The 23,658-nt window shown below is 42.5% G+C and overlaps 1 protein-coding gene across 1 annotated transcript; it reads right to left on the minus strand.

Moving 5' to 3' along the window:
* Positions 1–240: 240 nt before the first annotated feature.
* On the minus strand, positions 241–14,066 carry LOC128704533 (zinc finger protein 271-like). Its single transcript, XM_053799646.2, has 2 exons — positions 13,944–14,066; positions 241–8,602 (listed from the first exon to the last, which is right to left on the minus strand). The coding sequence occupies exon 2, from the start codon at positions 7,406–7,408 to the stop codon at positions 6,035–6,037; it is 1,374 nt and encodes a 457-aa protein (XP_053655621.1). The 5' UTR covers positions 7,409–8,602; positions 13,944–14,066; the 3' UTR covers positions 241–6,034.
* Between the last annotated feature and the right edge of the window lie 9,592 nt (positions 14,067–23,658).

Genomic DNA, 23,658 nt, shown 5'->3' on the forward strand with positions numbered 1-23,658 from the left:
TAATATTAGGTAAGACACATATGCAACAGTTAGGCATCTTTATTCCGAAATGTTTCGCCTACACAGTAGGCTTCTTCAGTCTAATACAGAATACTGAAGAAGCCTACTGTGTAGGCGAAATGTTTCGGAATAAAGATACCTAACTGTTGCATATGTGTCTTACCTAACAACTTGTCGGTATTGTATACCATTTTGATGTTCACCTCATAATAATGATGGATAAATAAAACCTGCCACGAGTTAAATAAAAAATACATTTATTAATGAAATTTCAGATTTTTGGAATACATAACATAAATTATTAATTAATATTATTAAGTGCTAAACCCGCAAGGGTCAACATCATCATAAAGTTGCTTTGTCGACTTAAAATTATTTCGTTCATGGGGTGGGGGAGGGGAAGCGCTAAACCTGTAGGAGTCAAATGGGAGGCATTCAAGTGTGATCCAAGGGGAAAACCAGCTCCAGTTCCTTGGATCAAGAACCCTTACTCCCCCTTCCCTCTCATTGGCATCATGGAACCTCCCTTGAGGGAGGTGCAACTGGGTTTGAAGCATATTTACTGCACAACACTTGGTTTATCAGGTTTTAAAATCTATTGATTACATGAAGGCTAGCTTATTGGGTTTAAAGCCTATCTACTGTATGATACTTGGTGAATAAGTAGAAAGCTTATCAGGTTTAAATCTTATCGACTATATAAAGCTTTATCTATTGGGCTGTAGGTTTATCAACTTTATGAGGGTTGGTTTATTGGTCTAAAACCTACTGGCTATGAGGTTTTTCATATTTGGTTTAAATCCCATCGATTACATGATGATTGGTTTATCAAATTAAACATCTATTACACGAGGGTTGGTTAATAGGATTTCAAGTTTATCTACTGCACGAGAGTTGGGTGATGGGATTTCAAGTCTACTACACAAGGTGTGGTTAATGGGGCTTTAAGACTATCTGCTACACAAGGGTCATTATGGCTGCATGTCACCTGTACACCAGTCAAAAATACAAAATAGTGCACCACTTGTATAAAAATCTCATATTCTTTGGAGAAGCTCAAACTGAGATGAAATTCCACAGGTCCTAAAAAATAATGTAGACATAACTTCCCTAAAAAAAAAAAAAAAAAAAAAAAAAAAAAAAAAAAAAAAAAAAAAAAAAAAAAAAAGAGAGAGAGGCAGCAAATCAATGGCAAAAAAATCACAGACCAATTTCATTAACATGGCAAATAAAAAAAAAATCCTAGAAAATGTAGATCATAAGATATCAGAATTGTAAAATACCAGACTATAAAATGTTTGAACAACTGCAAATGACTCAAAGTGCTTGTTGGAATAGAAAAGTTATAGCTAAAATGTATTGTATGTAGGAAATGTTTGAAAACCCAGTCCTCAATTTAAACTCAACCACAACAACTTTCTGGGTTGAAAGATATGGAAATCTAGAACAGATAATAGCAGTAACAGCCTGGTTGATCAGGTGCTGATCTACTGTGAGGTCTGGTCACAGACCAGGCCACAGGGGCATTGAACCCTGAAACCGTTTCCAGGTATACCCAGTGAAAAGCTAGGGGGCAAAGAACTACAACTAGAGAACAGTGTTAATATCCATAGTTCACAATTCTTCAATCTTCTACCAGCAGATATATTGTATTATCTGGCACATAAGGCATGTGAAAGTGTACGGCAATGTTATCAAGCAGTTGTAGAGTAATGTTAGTAAACAACTGCTAGAGTGTAAAACAAAGCCTATCCTTGACCCTGACCTTGAGCATATAAGATGCAGGCTGACTTTCCAAGACTTTTTGTGGGAAAAAATGTGCCTCATATGCCAGAAAACACTGTAAATAAACCCTCCATATAACAGAGCTATACAATGGACCCCATTTAACCTACTCTGGAAATAGAGCAAAATCCACTAGGTCAATCAGTTTGGAAACAATGGACAAGGTCTGCTGGCTACAGAACCATTCATTGTTGCTACAGTCATGGCACAACAACCTCTTCTCTATCCATTACGACTGTAACTACTGTCCCCCCCACTCCTCCAATTAGTCTGTTATATAGAGGGGTTACTGTATTGCCTGAACCAAAAAAAAAGTCTTAATGAGGAAATTGAACAAGTTCTTTTAAAATGTACCACATTAACCAGGTTGTGATACCTATATAAACCTGGGTAAGAGAGCAATTACAGTAGTCCCCCCATATCCTTGGGGATATGTACCAAGACCTGCTATGGATACTTGAAACCGGGAACAGTAGCGAACCCTACGTATAAGTTATTTATCGTTTACATACATACCTATGATGAGGTTTAATTGATAAATTATGCAAAATAAGAATATAATTAGCACTTTTTCACTGATGGGAAGCACTTCACAGCTTCTCTTAGGCTTTGAAGAACTGCCACCACCACCACTTTTGCATATTGGAGCCATTATTAAGCATAATTAAGGGTTATTTTTTGGCCAAGGTAAACCGTGGATAACTGAAACTGTGGATACTGAATCTGTGGGTGCTACTGTAATGTGCAAGTCTGACCTCAGGATGGTATACAGAATTAACAATGTATATTTCACAAGCAAAACCACCAGTGTGAAAAAATGTTGAAATTCCAAGCACTTTTGTGATCTCTCACATTATCAAGGTTCTTGATTGGTCTTTTCCCACCAAGGTAGGGGTGATGCGAAAAAAAAGAAACACTTTCATCATCATTCACTCCATCGCTTTTTCCACTATACTACAGTAATAAAACCTGCAGCATATATTCACCCATCCTTCAGAGTGCAGGTACTGTACTTCCCACTTCCAGAACTGTAATATCCTCACTAATCCTTCAGAGTACAGGCACTGTACTTCCTACCTACAGGACTCAAGTCTGGCTAACCAATTTGCCAGAATCCCTTCATAAATGTTACCTTGCTCACACTCCAACAGCACATCAAGTCATAAAAACCATTCGTCTCTACTCGCTCCTATCTAACACGTTGACGCACGCCTGCTGGAAGTCCAAACCCATCGCATATAAAACCTAATTTACCCCCTCCCTCCAATCTTTCCTAAGATTACCCCTACCCTGCCTTTCTTCCACTACAGATTTATAACCCCCACTGTAAGTCAAGGAGCACCTGTGCATTTCTTTCCCGATTATCAGCTGAGGTGATCCGTACAAAAGTGACTGCCCAATAATAAACTCAAAAAAAACAAAAACAGTATTAACACTGGTTGATATTACTCTATTTTTGAAGAACCTCTTAGATACACAATTAATAAATTATGGTTTCTAACATATTTAAACATTTCTTAATTAAATACACAGCAAATTATGGTTTCTAATATAACAACTTAAAAAAGAGTCTTTTAGATACACAGTAAATTATGATTTCTAATATATTTAAAAAGCTCTTAAATATACAATAAATTATAGTTTCTAATACAGTGGAACCTCTACTTGCGAGTTTAATCAGTTCCATGACCTTGCTCGCAACTGGATTTGCTCATTTGCAGAGTCAATTTTTCTCATTTAAATTAATTGAAATGCAATTAATCCGTTACAGTGGGATTCTGTACTTCAATAATTTCGCTAATATCATTTATACGGCTTATTTATCTATCACAGTTCATCTAATATGACATAACAAACAATATAAATAACATAGAAACCTGATATATACTCTAGAATGAATAAAATATGTCATTATATGTGTGGTGGCGGCAGCGGCCGACGAGAGTTTGTCTGGAGACAGGACAAAATACTCCTTGAATATTTGGCTATCATCAACTATGGCTTATTTATCTATCACAGTTCATCTAATATGAAATAATAAACAATGTAAATAACATAGAAACTTATATACAGTGGACCCCCGGTTAACGATATTTTTTCATTCCAGAAGTATGTTCAGGTGCCAGTACTGACCGAATTTGTTCCCATAAGGAATATTGTGAAGTAGATTAGTCCATTTCAGACCTCCAAACATACACGTACAAATGCACTTACATAAATACACTTACATAAATGGTCGCACTGGGAGGTGATCGTTAAGCGGGGGTCCACTGTATACTCTAGAATGAATAAAATATGTCATTATGTAACAGGTGGAGGCAGCCACTCCCGCTCCCTCTTTGTTGTGGTAAACACTGCCATCTAGTGACGGCCTTTTGAAGCCATCTATTATTATAATTATTATTATTATTATGTAGTACATTATTATTATATATGTATTATTATTATTATACATATTAATATTATTATTAATACTACAGTGGAACCTCAAAAATCGAACTTAATCCATTCCAGGAGCTAGTTCTAAATTCGAAAAGTCTGAAATTCGAAGCAATATTTCAAACAAGAAATAATGGAAATACAATTGATCCATTCCAGAAACCCAAAAATATTCACACAAAAAATACATTTTATAGAGATTAATTACAGTTTTACATACAACAAATACTATAGTTTTTAATTATGTATAGTAATACATATAAAATAACATTTTTACCTACCTTTATTGAAGATTGGTGATGGTATCTGGAAGATAGGGAGGAGGAGAGAGGGAGTTGGGGTTAGTGTTTGGAAGGAGAATCCCCCTCCATGAGGACTTCAGGTAAAGCCCTCTCTGGGGTTACTTCCCTTCTCTGTCTTTTAATGCCACTAGGACCAGCTTGAGTCACTGGACCCCTGTCTCACAAAATAACTGTCCACAGTCCTCTGTTTCTGGCGCCTCTTTAACATTTCCCTAAAATGGGACATGGTTCTGTCACTGAACTTGTTGCAAAGATGGTTTGTTTCAGCTTGCTCAGGGTGGTACTTCTGCACAAACATTTGGACATCATTCCACTTGGCACAAATCTCCTTAATCTTTGAAGAAGGCACCTCATCCACTCCCTATATTAACACCTTTCACAACATCAGCTTCCTTGATTTGTTCTTTCTTTGCCAGGATAGAACTGATGGTCGACTTGTTTTTCCCATACATCCTGGCAAGCTCAACAAGTCTCACACCACTCTCATACTTCTGTATTATTTCCTTCTTCACATCTATGGTGTTTCTCACTTTCTTTACCACAGGGGTACCACTAGCAAGTTTCTTTGGGCCCATGGCAGCTTATTTCACAGTCCCACAAGCACTAAACACAACGAAATAATCGTAAAATGCGTGAATGAGAGCGCAGGTTAGTGTTCACTCAAGCATAAACAAAGCTAGACTGCTCACGGCGCCTGCGCGGGGATGCGGACAGAGCGGGCGGCAGACAGGTCCCATACCCGGCGGTCCGAAAATAGGGGCGCGTTCGATAATAGGGACACAGTTTGTCCGAAAAATGGTCCTATTTTCGAAACGTTCGATATGTGATACGTTCGATTTTTGAGGTTCCACTGTATTATTATTACAATATAAATAATTTGTAATTTTTATTCACACAAAAAATATAAGATTTACTGTTATGTCTTATTGCAATAATTGTATAAATAATGTCAACCCATTCACCACCGCATGTTTGAGTGGACAGTGACGTCATTTGTTTACTCTTGAACGTAGTCAAGCAAATGAGCATTTCTCCCTCGCTGAGCTCAATTTCAAGGTACTTTTCATTGTGAAAGCAATCAAAATCATATCTATTTCTGTGATATATCTTCCATTCTATCAAATGAGACCCAGAAAACGAGAATACAACCATAAAACCATACAAAAATACCGCAAAGGGGTGGCTAATTGCTGAGAAGTGAACTCCATTTTATGCATAGATTTCTCTCATTTTTGGTGTACATTAAGAAGCATCTTTCCATCATACATTGCCCAAGTTTCAATAAGATAGTCCAACAAACAAATGAGATACAATTCCCTAGATCAAGAGCATGAGCCCCTCACCAGACCTGCCTTGACGTCTGCTCGCTTATGGAAATTTTGCTCACGTATGGAAGCAAAAAATCAACCCATCAACTGCTCTTATTTGGAAAAACTCGCACGTGAATGTGCTCGTAAGTAGAGGTTCCACTGTATATTTAAAAAAAAGTCTCTTAGATACACAATAAATTATAGTTTGTCTCGTGTATGAATTTTTGTATGATAGTTCAGATGTGACCTTTGTGAAAATTCTTTGAGACACTCCGTACACTTGTATGGTTTTTCTCCTGTATGAACCTTCATGTGCTGTGTCAGACTTGACTTCCCGGAGAAATCTTTCGGACACACCGAACACTTGTATGGCCTCTCTCCCGTATGAATCCTCATATGCAATATTTGATTTGATCTCACTGAGAAACCTTTACAGCACACTGTACACTGGTATGGTTTCTCTCCTGTGTGAGTCCTCATGTGGTTAATTAGAATTGGTCTTAGCGAAAACCCTTTCTGACAGACTGTACACTTGTATGGTTTTTCTCCTGTATGAATTCGCATGTGTTGTATTAATTTCCCCTTTTGCGAGAAGGCTCGTAAGCATGACGAACAATGATAGGGTTTCTCTCCAGTGTGAACTCTCATGTGTTGTATTAATCTGGATTTTCGTAAAAAATCCTTCAGACAGAGTGAACACTTGTATGGTTTCTCTCCTGTGTGAATTTTAATGTGATGTAAGAGACCGGATTTTACCGAGAATGCTTTTGGACATTCTTGACACTTGTATGGTTTCTCTCCTGTATGAACTCTCATGTGTTGTATTAGATTCGCTTTCAATAGAAAACCTTTGAGACACTCAGTACACTGATGTGGCTTTTCACCCGTATGAACCTTGTGGTGTTTTACCAACTGAGATTTTTCTGAAAAAGCTTTCAGACACAATGAACACTGAAATGGCTTTTCTCCAGTGTGGACTTTCATGTGCTGCTGTAGAGACCCTTTTTGTTTGTACTCTTTCAGACACTCCAAACACTGGTATGGCTTCTCTCCGGTATGAACTCGCATGTGGGTTATTAAAGTCGATCTAGCCCTAAAGTTTTTCAAACACTCAGAGCAGTTAAATGGCTTTTGTCGCGTGTGAATTCTCATATGAATCACTAAATGCCCCTTTTGCGAAAAGCTTTTCAGGCACTCTGGGCACTGATATGGTTTCTCTCCTGTGTGAACTCTCATGTGTTGCTTCAGGTGTACTTTCTGCGAAAAGTCTTTTGGACATTCTGAACACTGGTATGGTTTATGACCTGTGTGAGTCGTCATGTGTTTCTGCAGGTGTCCCTTCTGCGTGAAACCTTTCAGACATTCTGAACACTGATATGGCTTCTCACCAGTGTGAACTTTCAAGTGTTGGATTAAACATGATTTCACACCAAAGTCTTTTGAACACATTGAACATCTATAAGGCCTTTCTCCTGTATGGAACCTCATGTGTCTTACTAAATGTCCTTTTTGGGAAAAGTCTTTTGGACATTCCAAACACTTGAATCGCTTCTCTCCAATATGAACCTTCATTTTCTATTATCAGAAAACTGAACCTGTAAGGGTTCTCAGCACCACACAGCACAGACGTGTCAACAGTGTAATAATTGTGTAGTATACATCGTTATAGCTCCATTTTATGAGGAGGCTTCCTGGCCAAGCCTAGTCACGCAACCCCCCCCCCCCCTTCTTTGAACTACACACGAAGGCCACTGGCCACAGGCCTTTCTGTCAGACTCGACCAGGCCTAGCAAATGTAGACAGGCCATGATTACCAACACAGCACCTCTATAACAATTGTTTCCTTGCTACTGTCACTTCCTGTATCAAACCCCTTAGCAGATGGACCGTACACAAGAAAAAAAAAAAAGATAGCAGCAGCAGTAGAATGGTAATAATAATGTCAGAAAATTCAGCAGCACATGAAGTAATCCAAGATGATGAAGTTTATTATTATTACAATGAAAATTAGGTGCTAAACCCATGATGGACACACAACATTGCAAGCTGGTGCAATAAATCACTCACAGATGAACAGCAATAGACAGCAACTTCCTTATCGCCCTGGCATATGTTGCAATCCAAAATTCCACAAGTTTGTAAATAAATTTCTGTCATTTCTACCACAGAATTAATAATTTGTATTCCATAAGGTATATCCTCGCGTATTTACATTAATTTAACAGTACATATTTTTATTCTAATAAACACTGACTGCACAAACTATGACTAGCAGTAGACAAATTTATTTTTGCATAATTTGAGAAAACGTTAAGGAAAATTTTATAATAAAGACAAATTTTTTTCATCTCTCATGTCATCAATCTAATGTAGCTTTTGCAAAGAGTATTTTTACACACCTTGAATTCAAGCTGATTTAAAAGCCTACAGAAGCCAAAGTATCATTTAATACCAGCATTTTTATCAAAATCCTGTGATCTTCATTGCAAAATAAAGTGATATGTTACAGTTAAGCTATTGCCAAAATATGTGCCAATGTTGCATGGCAATGTTTCATTAAGCAGAATCAAGTTGCGTCTGCAGAGTGATGAGGGTGTGCATGGGGCGGCCAGGATGTAGACGCCAGTAGATGGTCAACACAATCTCCAGCATTTCTAACAGTGTGTTGTGTATTCTAACACTTGTTGAATCATACAACTCCAGTATTTCTTCCGCTTATTCGGAAAAATTTCTGCAACTGGAGGTCAGTTTCTCTCGAAGGTTGAACTGAAAAAAATAAACATAATTGTAGTTAATTGTATAAGAAATCTTACTGAACAGTCTATGTCTAATTCTAAAGTGACATTTATGCATTAGAATTAGATCACCAGAAATACAGTATTCGATATTAATCCGTTCCTGAGAGCTCATCGAATACCGAAAATATCGAGAAGCTAATAAATTTTCCCCATAAGAAATAATGGAAATCAAATTAATCTGTGCAAGACACCCAAAAGTATGAAAAAAAAAAATTTTACCACATGAAATATTAAGTTTAATGCAATAGAATAATTACAATAAAAATAGAATAATAACAATAGAATAATTGACACTTACCTTTAATGAAGATCTGGTGATGATTGATGGGACGGGAGGAGGGGAGAGTGTCGAAGTTGTTACTGTTTAGAAGGGGAATCCCCTTCCATTAGGACTTGAGGTAGCAAGTCCTTTTCCGGGGTTACTTCCCTTCTTCTTTTAATGCCACTAGGACCAGTTTGAGAGTCACTGGACTTCTGTCGCACAACTTATCTGTCCATAGAGGCCTGTACCTCTCGTTCCTTTATGACTTTTCTAAAGTTCAGGTTTAAATTCTTCACTGTCTATGTAATCCTTGAATTCCTTCACATAAATAACAAAAAAGGCACAATACCGTGACTGGAACGATACACAAATAACCCGCACATAAAAGAGAGAAGCTTACGACGACGTTTCGGTCCGACTTGGACCATTGATTCCTTCACATATTTTTCAGCTGCTTTTTGGTCCGAACTGGCAGCCTCACCATGCCTAATCACACTATGTATGCCACTACGATTCTTAAATCTTTCAAACCAACCTTTGCTGGCCTTAAATTCACTCACATCACCACTAGTTGCAGGCATTTTTCTAATTAAATCCTCATGCAACTTCCTAGTATTTTTGCAAATGATCACTTGAGAGATGCTATCTCCTGCTATCTGTTTTTCATTTATCCACACCAATAACAGTCTCTCAACATCTTCTAACACTTGTGGTCTCTGTTTCTAAAATACAGTTGCACCTTTTGCAACAACAGCTTCCTTGATTGCCGTTTTCCTGGTCACTATAGTAACGATGGTTGATTGGGGTTTCGTATACACCCTGGCCAGCTCCGACACACGCACTCCACTTTCGTACTTTGCAATTATCTCTTTCTTCATTTCAATAGTCATTAGCACCTTTTTTCTTGAAGAGTTGGCACTAGAAGCTTTCTTGGGGCCCATGGTGACTTATTTTCCAGAAACAAGCACCAAAAACAGTGATAATGGAATGTACCGAATGTATCCTTAGATAAACCATACCACGGACGAGATTTGAACCCGCGGTCAGAGAGTCTCAGAACTCCAGACCATCGTGTTAGCCACTGGACCAGCTAGCCACAATAAGATTCGTCCAACTAGGTGGCTAGCTGGTCCAGTGGCTAACGCGGCGGTCTGGAGTTTTGAGACTCTGACCGCGGGTTCAAATCCCGTCCGTGGTATGGTTTGTTTGCAATCGTGTCATTACGATTTTGTGAGTCATGGTATCCTTAGATGCGCACACACTGGCTGGCTTGTAAACACTGACACACACGGGGCAGTTCAGGCCACACGCGGACACGTCTCGTACGAATCGCATTGAATACCAGGTTTTCGATCGGGTACCGAGGCAAAATTTTTGCGTTAATATGCATCGAATACCGGATTTATCGAATACCGATGCCATCGAATACCGGGGGTCCACTGTACAGGTCTCCCTCAACATTCACGTTTTCAACTTTCGTGGGCTTCGCACATTTGCGAATTCCTAACTGCCAAATTCCCAACCGCTAAATTCCCAGGCACCAAATCATATTTAAGTTTCCCACCACCCGCGAGTCCCTACTACCCTCCCTCTGACCCCCGCAACTGGCAGCCAGCCTTCCCGCCACTCAGTGTGGCGAGAGTTTTGTTTGTTCATTATTTGCTATTAAACTACAGTGTAAATAATGTCAACCCATTCATGGCTGCATATTGGAATGGCCATTTGGACAGGTATTGGACAGTGACATCATCTTTACTCTTGAACACGGCAAAGAATCAACATTTCTGCTACTGCTAATAATAATAATAATAATAATAATAATAATAATAATAATAATATAGAATTGAAGAAGGAAATTGTACAAAAATACGAGGGTTGAAGCAGTGGTGGAGGAAGTGGTTGAGGCAGTGGTTGAGGCAGTGGTTGAGGCAGTGGTAGAGGCAGTGGTTGAGACAGTGGTTGAGGCAGTGGTTGAGGCAGTGGTTGAGGCAGTGGTTGAGGCAGTGGTTGAGGCAGTGGTTGAGGCAGTGGTAGAGGCAGTGGTAGAGGCAGTGGTTGAGACAGTGGTTGAGGCAGTGGTTGAGGCAGTGGTTGAGGCAGTGGTTGAGGCAGTGGTAGAGGCAGTGATTGAGACAGTGGTTGAGGCAGTGGTTGAGGCAGTGGTTGAGGCAGTGGTTGAGGCAGTGGTTGAGGCAGTGGTTGAGGCAGTGGTAGAGGCAGTGGTATTTAATGACATGCATGTTATTAAACCATAACATGTATGTATTTAGCACAATATTTTATGATATTGTCATGTATTTTATGATTGTTCATGGTTCAACAAGTTAAGGAAGCAGTATTGTATTATATTTCCCTACAATATATTGGGGCACCAAACATTCACGATTTTTCAACATTCGCGAGGCTCTTGATCCCCTAACTCTCGTGAATGTTGAGGGAGACCTGTACATTTGTGTTTAACCTACGTTATCCTTTGTACAGCATAAAAAAATATAATTTTGAATAATTATATTATTATACCTATTATTGCTATAGCTATTATTATTATAACTATTATTACTACAGCTATTATTATATTATTCTTAAGGATAATAATATTATTACTATTTACAGTTATATTTATTGGGAAGCACTAAGTGCATAGGTGTCATACATAGTCAGGGGTAAGGGAGGTAATTAGGAACGATTTAAGGAGATGATAGCCTCAACTCCTTGGATCAAGAGCCTTTCACCAGCATCAAGACACAGCCATGAAGGGCAAGAAAATAGGCAGCACAGTAGTAAGTAGGTACCTGGGTGTTACTCTACTAACACCTGCTGTCAGTGTTCACCTAGCAGTAAGTAGGTACCTGGGTGTTACTCTACTAACACCTGCTGTGAGTGTTCACCTAGCAGTAAGTAGGTACCTGGGTGTTAGTTTACTAACATCTGCTGTCACTGTACACCTAGCAGTAAGTAGGTACCTGGGTGTTACTCTACTAACACCTACTGTCACTGTTCACTTAGCAGTAAGTAGGTACCTGGGTGTTAGTCTACTAACACCTCCTGTCACTCTTCACCTAGCAGTAAGTAGGTACCTGGGTGTTAGTCTACTAACACCTGCTGTCCCTGTTCACCTAGCAGTAAGTAGGTACCTGGGTGTTAGTCTACTAACACCTGCTGTCACTGTTCACCTAGCAGTAAGTAGGTACCTTGTTAGTCTACTAACACCTGCTGTCACTGTACACCTAGCAGTAAGTAGGTACCTGGATGTTAGTCTACTAACACCTGCTGTCACTTCACCTAGCAGTAAGTAGGTACCTGGGTGTTAGTCTACTAACACCTGCTGTCAGTGTTCACCTAGCAGTAAGTAGGTACCTTGGTGTTAGTCTACTAACACCAGCTGTCATTGTTCACCTAGCAGTAAGTAGGTACCTGGGTATTAGTCTACTAAGACCTGCTGTCAGTGTTCACCTAGCAGTAAGTAGGTACCTGGATGTTAGTCTACTAACACCTGCTGTCACTCTTCACCTAGCAGTAAGTAGGTACCTGTATGTTAGTCTACTAACACCTTCTGTCACTGTTCACCTAACAGTAAGTAGGTACCTGGGTGTTAGTCTACTAACACCTGCTGTCAGTGTTCACCTAGCAGTAAGTAGGTACCTGAATGTTAGCCTACTAACACCTGCTGTCACTGTTCACCTAGCAGTAAGTAGGTACCTGGATGTTAGTCTACTAACACCTGCTGTCACTGTTCACCTAGCAGTAAGTAGGTACCTGTGTGTTAGTCTACTAACACCTGCTGTCAGTGTTCACCTAGCAGTAAGTAGGTACCTGGGTGTTAGTTTACTAACATCTGCTGTCACTGTACACCTAGCAGTAAGTAGGTACCTGGATGTTAGTCTACTAACACCTGCTGTCACTGTTCACCTAGCAGTAAGTAGGTAACTGGATGTTAGTCTACTAACACCTGCTGTCAGTGTTCACCTAGCAGTAAGTAGGTACCTGGGTGTTAGTCTACTAACACCTGCTGTCAGTGTTCACCTAGCAGTAAGTAGGTACCTGAATGTTAGCCTACTAACACCTGCTGTCACTGTTCACCTAGCAGTAAGTAGGTACCTGGATGTTAGTCTACTAACACCTGCTGTCACTGTTCACCTAGCAGTAAGTAGGTACCTGTGTGTTAGTCTACTAACACCTGCTGTCAGTGTTCACCTAGCAGTAAGTAGGTACCTGGGTGTTAGTTTACTAACATCTGCTGTCACTGTACACCTAGCAGTAAGTAGGTACCTGGATGTTAGTCTACTAACACCTGCTGTCACTGTTCACCTAGCAGTAAGTAGGTACCTGGATGTTAGTCTACTAACACCTGCTGTCAGTGTTCACCTAGCAGTAAGTAGGTACCTGGGTGTTAGTCTACTAACACCTGCTGTCAGTGTTCACCTAGCAGTAAGTAGGTACCTGAATGTTAGCCTACTAACACCTGCTGTCACTGTTCACCTAGCAGTAAGTAGGTACCTGGATGTTAGTCTACTAACACCTGCTGTCACTGTTCACCTAGCAGTAAGTAGGTACCTGTGTGTTAGTCTACTAACACCTGCTGTCAGTGTTCACCTAGCAGTAAGTAGGTACCTGGGTGTTAGTTTACTAACATCTGCTGTCACTGTACACCTAGCAGTAAGTAGGTACCTGGATGTTAGTCTACTAACACCTGCTGTCACTGTTCACCTAGCAGTAAGTAGGTAACTGGATGTTAGTCTACTAACACCTGCTGCCACTGTTCACCTAGCAGTAAGTAGGTACCTGGGTGTTAGTCTACTAACACCTGCTGTCAGTGTTCACCTAGCAGTAAGTAGGTACCTGGATGTTAGTCTACTAACACCTGCTGTCATTGTTCACCTAGCAGTAAGTAGGTACCTGGGTGTTAGTCACCTAACACTGGTATTTAAACCCCGGGTTTTTAAATTGATTAAAACCCAGATATTTAAATTCCGAAAAAAATCACAAAAAAATATATTTCCCCTTAAAATTAAATTAACCATCGCCAGAACAGCGCCATTAACCTCACCTCTCAATATATCCGCGAAAATTACCCATAAATCCATCATTTGGCTAAGATTTTTGGCCAAAAATAGGGAAAATTTCGCCAATTTTCGACCTGTTTGTTATTATTGACAAAACGGTGTTGCCGTCTTTGACGTTCGCTTAATTCGCTAGATTCGCTTAGCGAATCCGCTAAGTTGGCGTTAATTGCTTGGGAAGGAGCGGTAAATGCGTACGGGTCGTGCAGGGGGGATGGATGGGTCACCCCATAAAGGCTATGACCCAGCAGCTAGAGCTTATGGTCATCTGTCCGAGGCCTTCCCCTGGCTTACCAGTCCATCCTTTTAAAAGTTACGGTTATTATAACCATTGAGGTTGTCTGCCGTGGACATCCTGTGGAAACAGGTCAACTTTGCTCTGTTTTTCTCATGAGTATAACAGCCTGGTTAATCAGGCTCTGATCCACCATGAGGACTGGTCACAGACCGAGCCGCGGGGGGCGCTGACCCCCGAAACCCTTTCCAGGTATACTCCAATTACACAGGACTTCACAGACTATTGCAGGACGGCCTCATTATCAATATTGCTGACCTTCGAGGTCATAATTTGACCTTTCTTAGACTTATATAATAAGTAGGAGCATCATCCTACCTTCAGCTACAAGGCAGCAGAGTCATTCACACCGACGGCTGGAGTGCCTCAGGAAACATGCTTAGGTCCTCATGTCTTTATTGTATAAATGACCTTCCCCATCCTGAGTATAATTACATCACCCAATTTACTGATGTTATCCATGTAGGTTCATCCACATCTGCATCCGGAGGAAACAGATATGAGAGGCTGATAGAAAAAAAATAATATAGAACTGACTCAGTAGTAATGACATGATTGCAGACCATTGAATATAGATTTGAGAATAAAAGCCAACTGGGAGAAGAAATGGAGACTCACGACCAATCCTGACAAGGTCTTCATGAGTACCATTGGATGCTTTCCCACAAGAGTTGAAAACATAAGAGGCATCTCCATCAGGGGTACACCTATCTGGCGAGGGTAGGACGTGTTTCCTGACACTGGTTGTCTATGTTCACCCATCAGTAAAATGGGTACCTGGGTGTTAGTGGACTGGTGTGGGTCGCATCCTGGGACAAAACTGACTTATTTTGCGGGAAATGCTCAGCATAACAAGGGTCTTTCTATATAGTAGTATGTCATTGATGTCAGCTATGGTCTGTATACCTTGTACATATACTGGTAGACATGAAGATATTATTATAAACCCGAATATCCTGGGCTACGAGACAGATTATATCACTCTACATCACACGTCACCAAAAACATGAACTTAGCAAAAATTCGTCTCAGTCATTTATGCAGGTTTAATCAGGCGCCTCTCATATCAAGAAGTACATAGAGATGATGATAATTCCTATGCTTGAGGTTAGGTTAGGTTAGGTAAGGTTCGTCAGGAAACTGGACAAGTGTTTCCTGACGCGGGTCTTAGTCAGATGATGACCCACAGCTGGAGCTTTTGGTCATCTGACCGATGCCTTCCGCTGACCTATGCTTGAATATCTTCGCGTAAATGTGTCGCTAACAAAAAACGGTATGTTAAACCTGCAAGTTCAAAACAAAACTCCGGTTTATCACAGACACCAGACTGAGGGATAAAACCAGAGTGGAATATCTGCACATCCAGTTAACTGGAGTCTACTTGGAGGGTGTTTCGGGGGTCAACGCCCCCGCGGCCTGGTCCATGACCATGCCTCATGGTGGATCAGGACCTGATCAACCAGGTTGTTACTGCTGGCCGCACGTAAACCAACGTAGGAACTACAGCCTGGCTGGTCAGGTTCGGACTTTGTGTGTCTGTCCAACTTCTTCTTGAAGACAGCCAGAGGTCTTGATGACAGCCAAAGGTCTTCATGACAGTCAGAGGTCTTGATGACAGCCAAAGGTCTTGAAGACAGCCAGAGGTCTTGATGACAGCCAAAGGTCTTGAAGACAGCCAGAGGTCTTGATGACAGCCAAAGGTCTTGATGGCAGCCAGAGGTCTTGATGACAGCCAAAGGTCTTGATGACAGCCAGAGGTCTTGATGACAGCCAAAGGTCTTGATGACAGCCAGAGGTCTTGAAGACAGCCAGAGTCACTTGTTTGCACAGAACTGCTTAATGCCTCAAATGATGTAGTGGAAGTTTTAGCAGTAAAGGTCGAGAACCAAAACCTAGTCATTGTGGTAATCTACAAGCCTCCAGATGCAACGTCCCAGCAATTCCAGGAACAGCTGTTAAAAATTGACCACTGTCTGGAAAATCTTCCAGCTCCTGCACCCAACATCTTGCTCCTGGGTGATTTCAACTTAAGGCACCTAAAATGGAGGAATATAGCAAATAATATTGTTGCAGTAATAACACCAGGAGGCAGCTCTGATGAAAACTCACACTCACACGAGCTTTTAAATCTCTGCACAAAATTCAACTTAAACCAGCAAATAATAGAACCTACTAGACTGGAGAATACACTAGACCTCATTTTCACTAACAATGATGATCTGATACGAAATGTCACCATATCAAAAACAATATACTCAGATCACAACATAATCGAGGTTCAGACATGTATGCGCTGAGCCCCAGACCGACATAATGAGATTAGTCACGAGGGAGCCTTCACCAAATTCAACTTCAATAACAAGAACATAAAGTGGGACCAAGTAAACCAAGTCCTAAACGATATAATCTGGGAAGATAGACTAAGCAACACAGACCCCAACTTATGCCTAGAACAGATTAACTCGGTGGCACTCGATGTATGCTCAAGGCTTATTCCTTTAAGAAAAAGGAGGAGTAGATGTAAAATAGAAAGAGACAGGCGCTCCCTTTACAGGCGACGGAAAAGAATAACAGAGCGGCTAAAAGGGCCAATATTTCTGAAATGCGTAGGGAGTCACTGGTCAGAGAAATATCAAGCATCGAACTTAAGCTAAAGGAATCTTATAGGAGTCAGGAATAGCGGGAAGAACTAAAAGCCATAAATGAAATCGAAAGAAACCCAAAGTATTTCTTCTCCTATGCCAAATCAAAGTCGAGAACAACGTCCAGTATTGGGCCCCTACTTAAACAAGATGGGTCCTACACAGATGACAGCAAGGAAATGAGTGAGCTACTCAAGTCCCAATATGACTCAGTTTTTAGGAAGCCGCTAACCAGACTGAGAGTCGAAGATCAAAATGATTTTTTTATGAGAGAGCCACAGAATTTGGTTAACACAAGCCTGTCTGATGTTATCCTGACGCCAAATGACATCGAACAGGCGATAAATGACATGCCCATGCACTCTGCCCCAGGGCCAGACTCATGGAACTCCGTGTTCATCAAGAACTGCAAGAAGCTCCTATCACGAGCTTTTACCATCCTATGGAGAGGGAGCATGGACACGGGGGTCATCCCACAATTACTAAAAACAACAGACATAGCCCCGCTCCACAAAGGGGGTAGTAAAGCAATAGCAAAGAACTACAGACCGATAGCACTAACATCCCATATCATAAAAATCTTTGAAAGGGTCCTAAGAAGCAAGATCGCCACCCATCTAGATACCCATCAATTACACAACCCAGGGCAACATGGGTTTCGAGCAGGTCGCTCCTGTCTGTCTCAGCTACTGGATCACTACGACAAGGTCCTAGATGCACTAGAAGACAAAAAGAATGCAGATGTAATATATACAGACTTTGCAAAAACCTTCGACAAGTGTGACCATGGTGTAATAGCGCACAAAATGCGTGCCAAAGGAATAACAGGAAAAGTTGGTAGATGGATCTATAATTTCCTCACAAACAGAACACAAAGAGTAGTAGTCAACAGAGTAAAGTCTGAGGCGGCTACGGTGAAAAACTCTGTTCCACAAGGCACAGTACTCGCTCCCAGCTTGTTTCTCATCCTCATATCTGACATAGACAAGGATGTCAGCCACAGCACCGTGTCTTCCTTTGCAGATGACACCCGAATCTGCATGACAGTGTCTTCCATTGCAGACACTGCACGGCTCCAGGCGGACATCAACCAAATCTTTCAATGGGCTGCAGAAAACAATATAAAGTTCAACGATGAGAAATTTCAATTACTCCGATATGGTAAACATGAGGAAATTAAAACTTCATCATAGTGCAAATCAAATTCCTTCCACAAAATAGAGTGAAAAACCAACGTCAAAGACCCGGGAGTGATCAATGTCGGAGGATCTCATCTTCAAGGACCATAACATTGTATCAATCGCATCTGCAAGAAAAATGACAGGATGGATAATGAGAACCTTCAAAACTAGGGATGCCAAGCCCATGATGACACTCTTCAGGTCGCTTGTTCTATCTAGGCTGGAATATTGCTGCACACTAACAGCACCTTTCAAGGCAGGTGAAATTGCTGACCTAGAAAATGTACAGAGAACCTTCACGGCGCGCATAACGGAGATAAACACCTCAATTACTGGGAGTGCTTGAAGTTCCCGAACCTCTACTCCCTGGAATGCAGGCGGGAGAGATACATGATTATATACGCCTGGAAAATCCTAGAGGGACTATTACCGAACTTGCACACGAAAATCACTCACAACGAAAGCAAAAGACTCGGTAGACGATGCAACATCCCCCCAATGAAAAGCAGGGGTGTCACTAGCACGTTAAGAGACAATACAATAAGCGTCAGGGGTCCGAGACTGTTCAACTGCCTCCCAGCATACATAAGGGGGATTACCTATAGACCCCTGGGTGTCTTCAAGCTGGCACTGGACAAGCACCTAAAGTCGGTACCTGACCAGGTGGGCTGTGGCTCGTACGTTGGATTGCGTGTAGCCAGCAGTAACAGCCTGGTTGATCAGGCTCTGATCCATCAGGAGGCCTGGTCACAGACCGGGCCGCGGGGGCGTTGACCCCCGGAACTCTCTCCAAGTAAACTCCAGGTAGGTCTTGAAGAAAGCCAGGGGTCTTGAAGACAACCAGGGATCTTGAAGACAGCCAGAGGTCTTAGAGGTCTTGATGATATCCAGAGGTCTTGAAGACTGCCAGAGATCTTGAAGACTACCAGAGGTCTTGAAGACTGCCAGAGGTCATGAAGACTGCCAGAGGTCTTGAAGACAGCCAGAGATCTTGAAGACTACCAGAGGTCTTGAAGACTGCCAGAGATCTTGAAGACTACCAGAGGTGTTGAAGACTGCCAGAGGTCATGAAGACTGCCAGAGGTCTTGAAGACAGCCAGAGGTCTTGAAGACTGCCAGAGGTCTTGATGACATCCAGAGGTCTTGAAGACAGCCAGTGGTCTTGAAGACAGCCAGAGGTCTTGAAGACTGCCAGGGATTTATTGATAATCCCTGTTATGTATGTTGATTGGCAGATGAACAGTCTTGGGCCCCCGACACTGCGATGTCTGTCACTGTAGTCTCCAGTAGAAGACTGAAGCAATATATGTCAGGCTTGACAAAATAAGAAGCGTCAATTATATGCTATACAAGATGTTTATGTACCAGCGGCCAGCAGTAACAGCCTGGTTGATCAGATCCTGACCCACCATGAGACCTGGTCTCAGACCGGGCCGAGGGGGCGTTGACCCCCGAAACCCTATCCAGGTAAACTCCAGGTAAACCAGACAGGGCAAAACCCACCCGGCCTGCTAACACGCACTTAGCTCACACGGGGAGGTACGTGGTTCGATCCCCGGTACGGGTGAAACATCGGGCCTGTTTCCTTTAGACATCTTCTGTCCCCGTTCACCTAGCAATAAGTAGGTACCTGGGTGTTAGCCATCTGACACCTGCTGTCACTGTTTACCTAGCAGTACACACACTCACACACACACACACACACACACACACAAACACACACACACACACACACACACACACACACACACACACACAGAGACGCAAGGAGGAACGAGAAGCAATGAAAATGAGCAGGACCCAGACACAGGAGGAAGGGCAAACACACCCCACAGAATCTCCCACCAAAAGACCCCACCCGCGACATTCCCAACGCAACTGAGCAACCTATACTCCAACCCACTCACTGTTCCCTCTGCCACCAACCCCCATATCACAAACCTCACCCCAACAGCTGTCCCTTATGGGCATTCTGACCCCACCCCCATCAACACATACCCCACCTACACCACAGCCCCATATAGGCCCCCACCAAGGCTCTCCCTCCCCCAACCCCAATATACTTGCATGACCACAATGATAGAAAAGAAACTAAAGGTTTGGTACACAAATGCGGATGGAATAATGAATAAACATGAGGAGTGGAATGAAAGAATCAGTGAAAAATCCCCAGACATCATAGCAGTCACAGAAACAAAACTCGCTGAGATAATAACAGACACAATCTTCCCAACAGGATATCAGATCCTGAGGAAAGATAGAAGGAGTAGAGGGGGAGGAGGGGTTGCACTGCTCATAAAACACCAATGGGGATTTGAGGAAATGGAAGGCATGGACATGATTGGAGAAAGAGACTACATTGTAGGTACAATTCAGTCCGGAGAACATAAAGTAGTCATTGGAGTGATGTATAACCCACCACAGAACTGCAGGAGGCCAAGAGAGGAGTACGAAGAAAACAACAGGGTGATGGTGGACACACTGGCTGAGGTGGCAAGAAGAGCTCACTCGAGCAGAGCAAAGTTACTGGTAATGGGCGATTTCAACCACAGGGAGATCGACTGGGAAAACCTGGAGCCACATGGGGGTCCCGAAACATGGAGAGCAAAGATGATGGATGTGGTACTTGAAAACCTCATGCATCAACATGTCAGGGACACAACCAGAGAGAGAGGGGAGGATGAGCCAGCAAGACTGGATCTTGTGTTCACCCTGAGCAGTTCAGACATCGAGGACATCACTTACGAGAGGCCCCTTGGAGCTAGCGATCATGTGGTTCTGAGTTTTGACTATATAGTAGAGTTACAAGTGGAGAAGGTAACAGGAACTGAAGGGGACAGGCCAAACTATAAAAGGGGGGACTACACAGGTATGAGAAACTTCCTGCAGGAGGTTCAGTGGGACAGAGAAATGGTAGGAAAATCAGTAAACGAGATGATGGAATATGTGGCAACAAAGTGCAAGGAGGCAGAGGAAAGTTTTGTTCCCAAGGGAAACAGAAATAATAGGAAGACCAAGACGAGTCCTTGGTTTACCCGAAGGTGTAGGGAGGCAAAAGCTAAGTGCAACAGAGAATGGAAAAGGTACAGGAGGCATAGGACCCAGGAAAACAAGGAGATTAGTAGAAGAGCCAGAAACGAGTATGCGCAGATAAGGAGGGAGGCCCAGAGACAGTATGAAAACGACATAGCATCGAAAGTCAAATCTGACCCGAAACTGCTGTATAGCCACATTAGGAAGAAGACAACAGTCAAGGACCAGGTGATAAGGCTGAGGAAAGAAGGTGGGGAACTCACAAGAAACGATCAAGAGGTATGTGAGGAGCTCAACACGAGATTTAAGGAAGTATTTACAGTAGAGACAGGAAGGACTCTGGGGGGACAGACCAGATGGGGACACCAACAAGGAATACACCAACAAGTGTTGGACGACATACATACAGATGAGGAGGAGGTGAAGAAACTGCTAAGGGACATCGATACATCAAAGGCAATGGGACCGGACAACATCTCTCCATGGGTCCTTAGAGAGGGAGCAGATATGTTGTGCGTACCACTTACCACAATCTTCAACACATCCCTGGAAACTGGGCAACTACCTGAGGTATGGAAGACAGCAAATGTAGTTCCCATTTTCAAAAAAGGAGACAGAAAAGAGGCACTAAACTATAGACCTGTGTCATTGACGTGTATAGTATGCAAAATTATGGAGAAGATTATCAGGAGGAGAGTGGTGGAGCACCTGGAACGGAACAGGAGTATAAATGCCAACCAGCACGGATTCACGGAAGGCAAATCCTGTGTCACAAACCTTCTGGAGTTTTATGATAAAATAACAGAAGTAAGACAAGAGAGAGAGGGGTGGGTTGATTGCATCTTCTTGGACTGCAAGAAGGCCTTTGACACAGTTCCTCACAAGAGATTAGTGCAGAAGCTAGAGCATCAGGCGCATATAACAGGAAGGGCACTGCAATGGATCAGAGAATACCTGACAGGGAGGCAACAACGAGTCATGGTACGTAATGATGTATCACAGTGGGCACCTGTGACGAGCGGGGTCCCACAGGGGTCGGTCCTAGGACCAGTGCTATTTTTGGTATATGTGAATGACATGACGGAAGGGTTAGACTCAGAAGTGTCCCTGTTTGCAGATGATGTGAAGTTAATGAGGAGAATTAAATCTGATGAGGACCAGGCAGGACTTCAAAGAGACCTGGACAGACTGGACACCTGGTCCAGCAAATGGCTTCTCGAATTTAATCCTGCCAAATGCAAAGTCATGAAGATAGGGGAAGGGCACAGAAGACCACAGACAGAGTATAGGCTAGGTGGCCAAAGACTGCAAACCTCACTCAAGGAGAAAGATCTTGGGGTGAGTATAACACCGAGCATGTCTCCGGAAGCACACATCAATCAGATAACTGCTGCAGCATATGGGCGCCTGGCAAACCTGAGAACAGCATTCCGACACCTTAGTAAGGAATCATTCAAGACACTGTACACCGTGTATGTCAGGCCCATACTGGAGTATGCAGCACCTGTTTGGAACCCGCACTTGATAAAGCACGTCAAGAAACTAGAGAAAGTACAAAGGTTTGCAACAAGGTTAGTTCCAGAGCTAAGGGGAATGTCCTATGAAGAAAGATTAAGGGAAATCGGCCTGACGACACTGGAGGACAGGAGGGTCAGGGGAGACATGATAACGACATATAAAATACTGCGTGGAATAGACAAGGTGGACAAGGACAGGATGTTCCAGGGAGGGGACACAGAAACAAGAGGCCACAATTGGAAGTTGAAGACACAAATGAGTCAGAGAGATAGTAGGAAGTATTTCTTCAGTCATAGAGTTGTAAGGCAGTGGAATAGCCTAGAAAATGACGTAGTGGAGGCAGGAACCATACACAGTTTTAAGACGAGGTTTGATAAAGCTCATGGAGCGGGGAGAGAGAGGGTCTAGTAGCAACCGGTGAAGAGGCGGGGCCAGGAGCTAGGACTCGACCCCTGCAACCACAAATAGGTGAGTACAAATAGGTGAGTACACACACAAAACTAGGGAGGCCAAGCCCATGATGACACTCTTCAGGTCACTTGTTCTATCTAGGCTGGAATATTGCTGCACTCTAACAGCACCTTTCAAGGCAGGTGAAATTGCCGACCTAGAAAATGTACAGAGAACTTTCACGGCGCGCATAACGGAGATAAAACACCTCAATTACTGGGAGCGCTTGAGGTTTCTAAACCTGTATTCCCTGGAACGCAGGAGGGAGAGATACATGATTATATACACCTGGAAAATCCTAGAGGGACTAGTACCGAACTTGCACACGAAAATCACTCACTACGAAAGCAAAAGACTTGGCAGACGATGCACCATCCCCCCAATGAAAAGCAGGGGTGTCACTAGCACGTTAAGAGACCATACAATAAGTGTCAGGGGACCGAGACTGTTCAACTGCCTCCCAGCACACATAAGGGGGATTACCAACAGACCCCTGGCAGTCTTCAAGCTGGCACTGGACAAGCACCTAAAGGCAGTTCCTGATCAGCCGGGCTGTGGCTCGTACGTTGGTTTGCGTGCAGCC

The sequence above is a fragment of the Cherax quadricarinatus genome, unplaced genomic scaffold (assembly GCF_038502225.1).
Source record: "Cherax quadricarinatus isolate ZL_2023a unplaced genomic scaffold, ASM3850222v1 Contig25, whole genome shotgun sequence".
Taxonomy (NCBI): Eukaryota; Metazoa; Arthropoda; class Malacostraca; order Decapoda; family Parastacidae; genus Cherax; species Cherax quadricarinatus.

Coding starts and splice junctions, on each gene's coding strand:
- LOC128704533 (XM_053799646.2), bottom strand. CDS start 7,408: ATGAAGGTTCATATTGGAGAGAAGCGATTCAAGTGTTTGGAATGTCCA.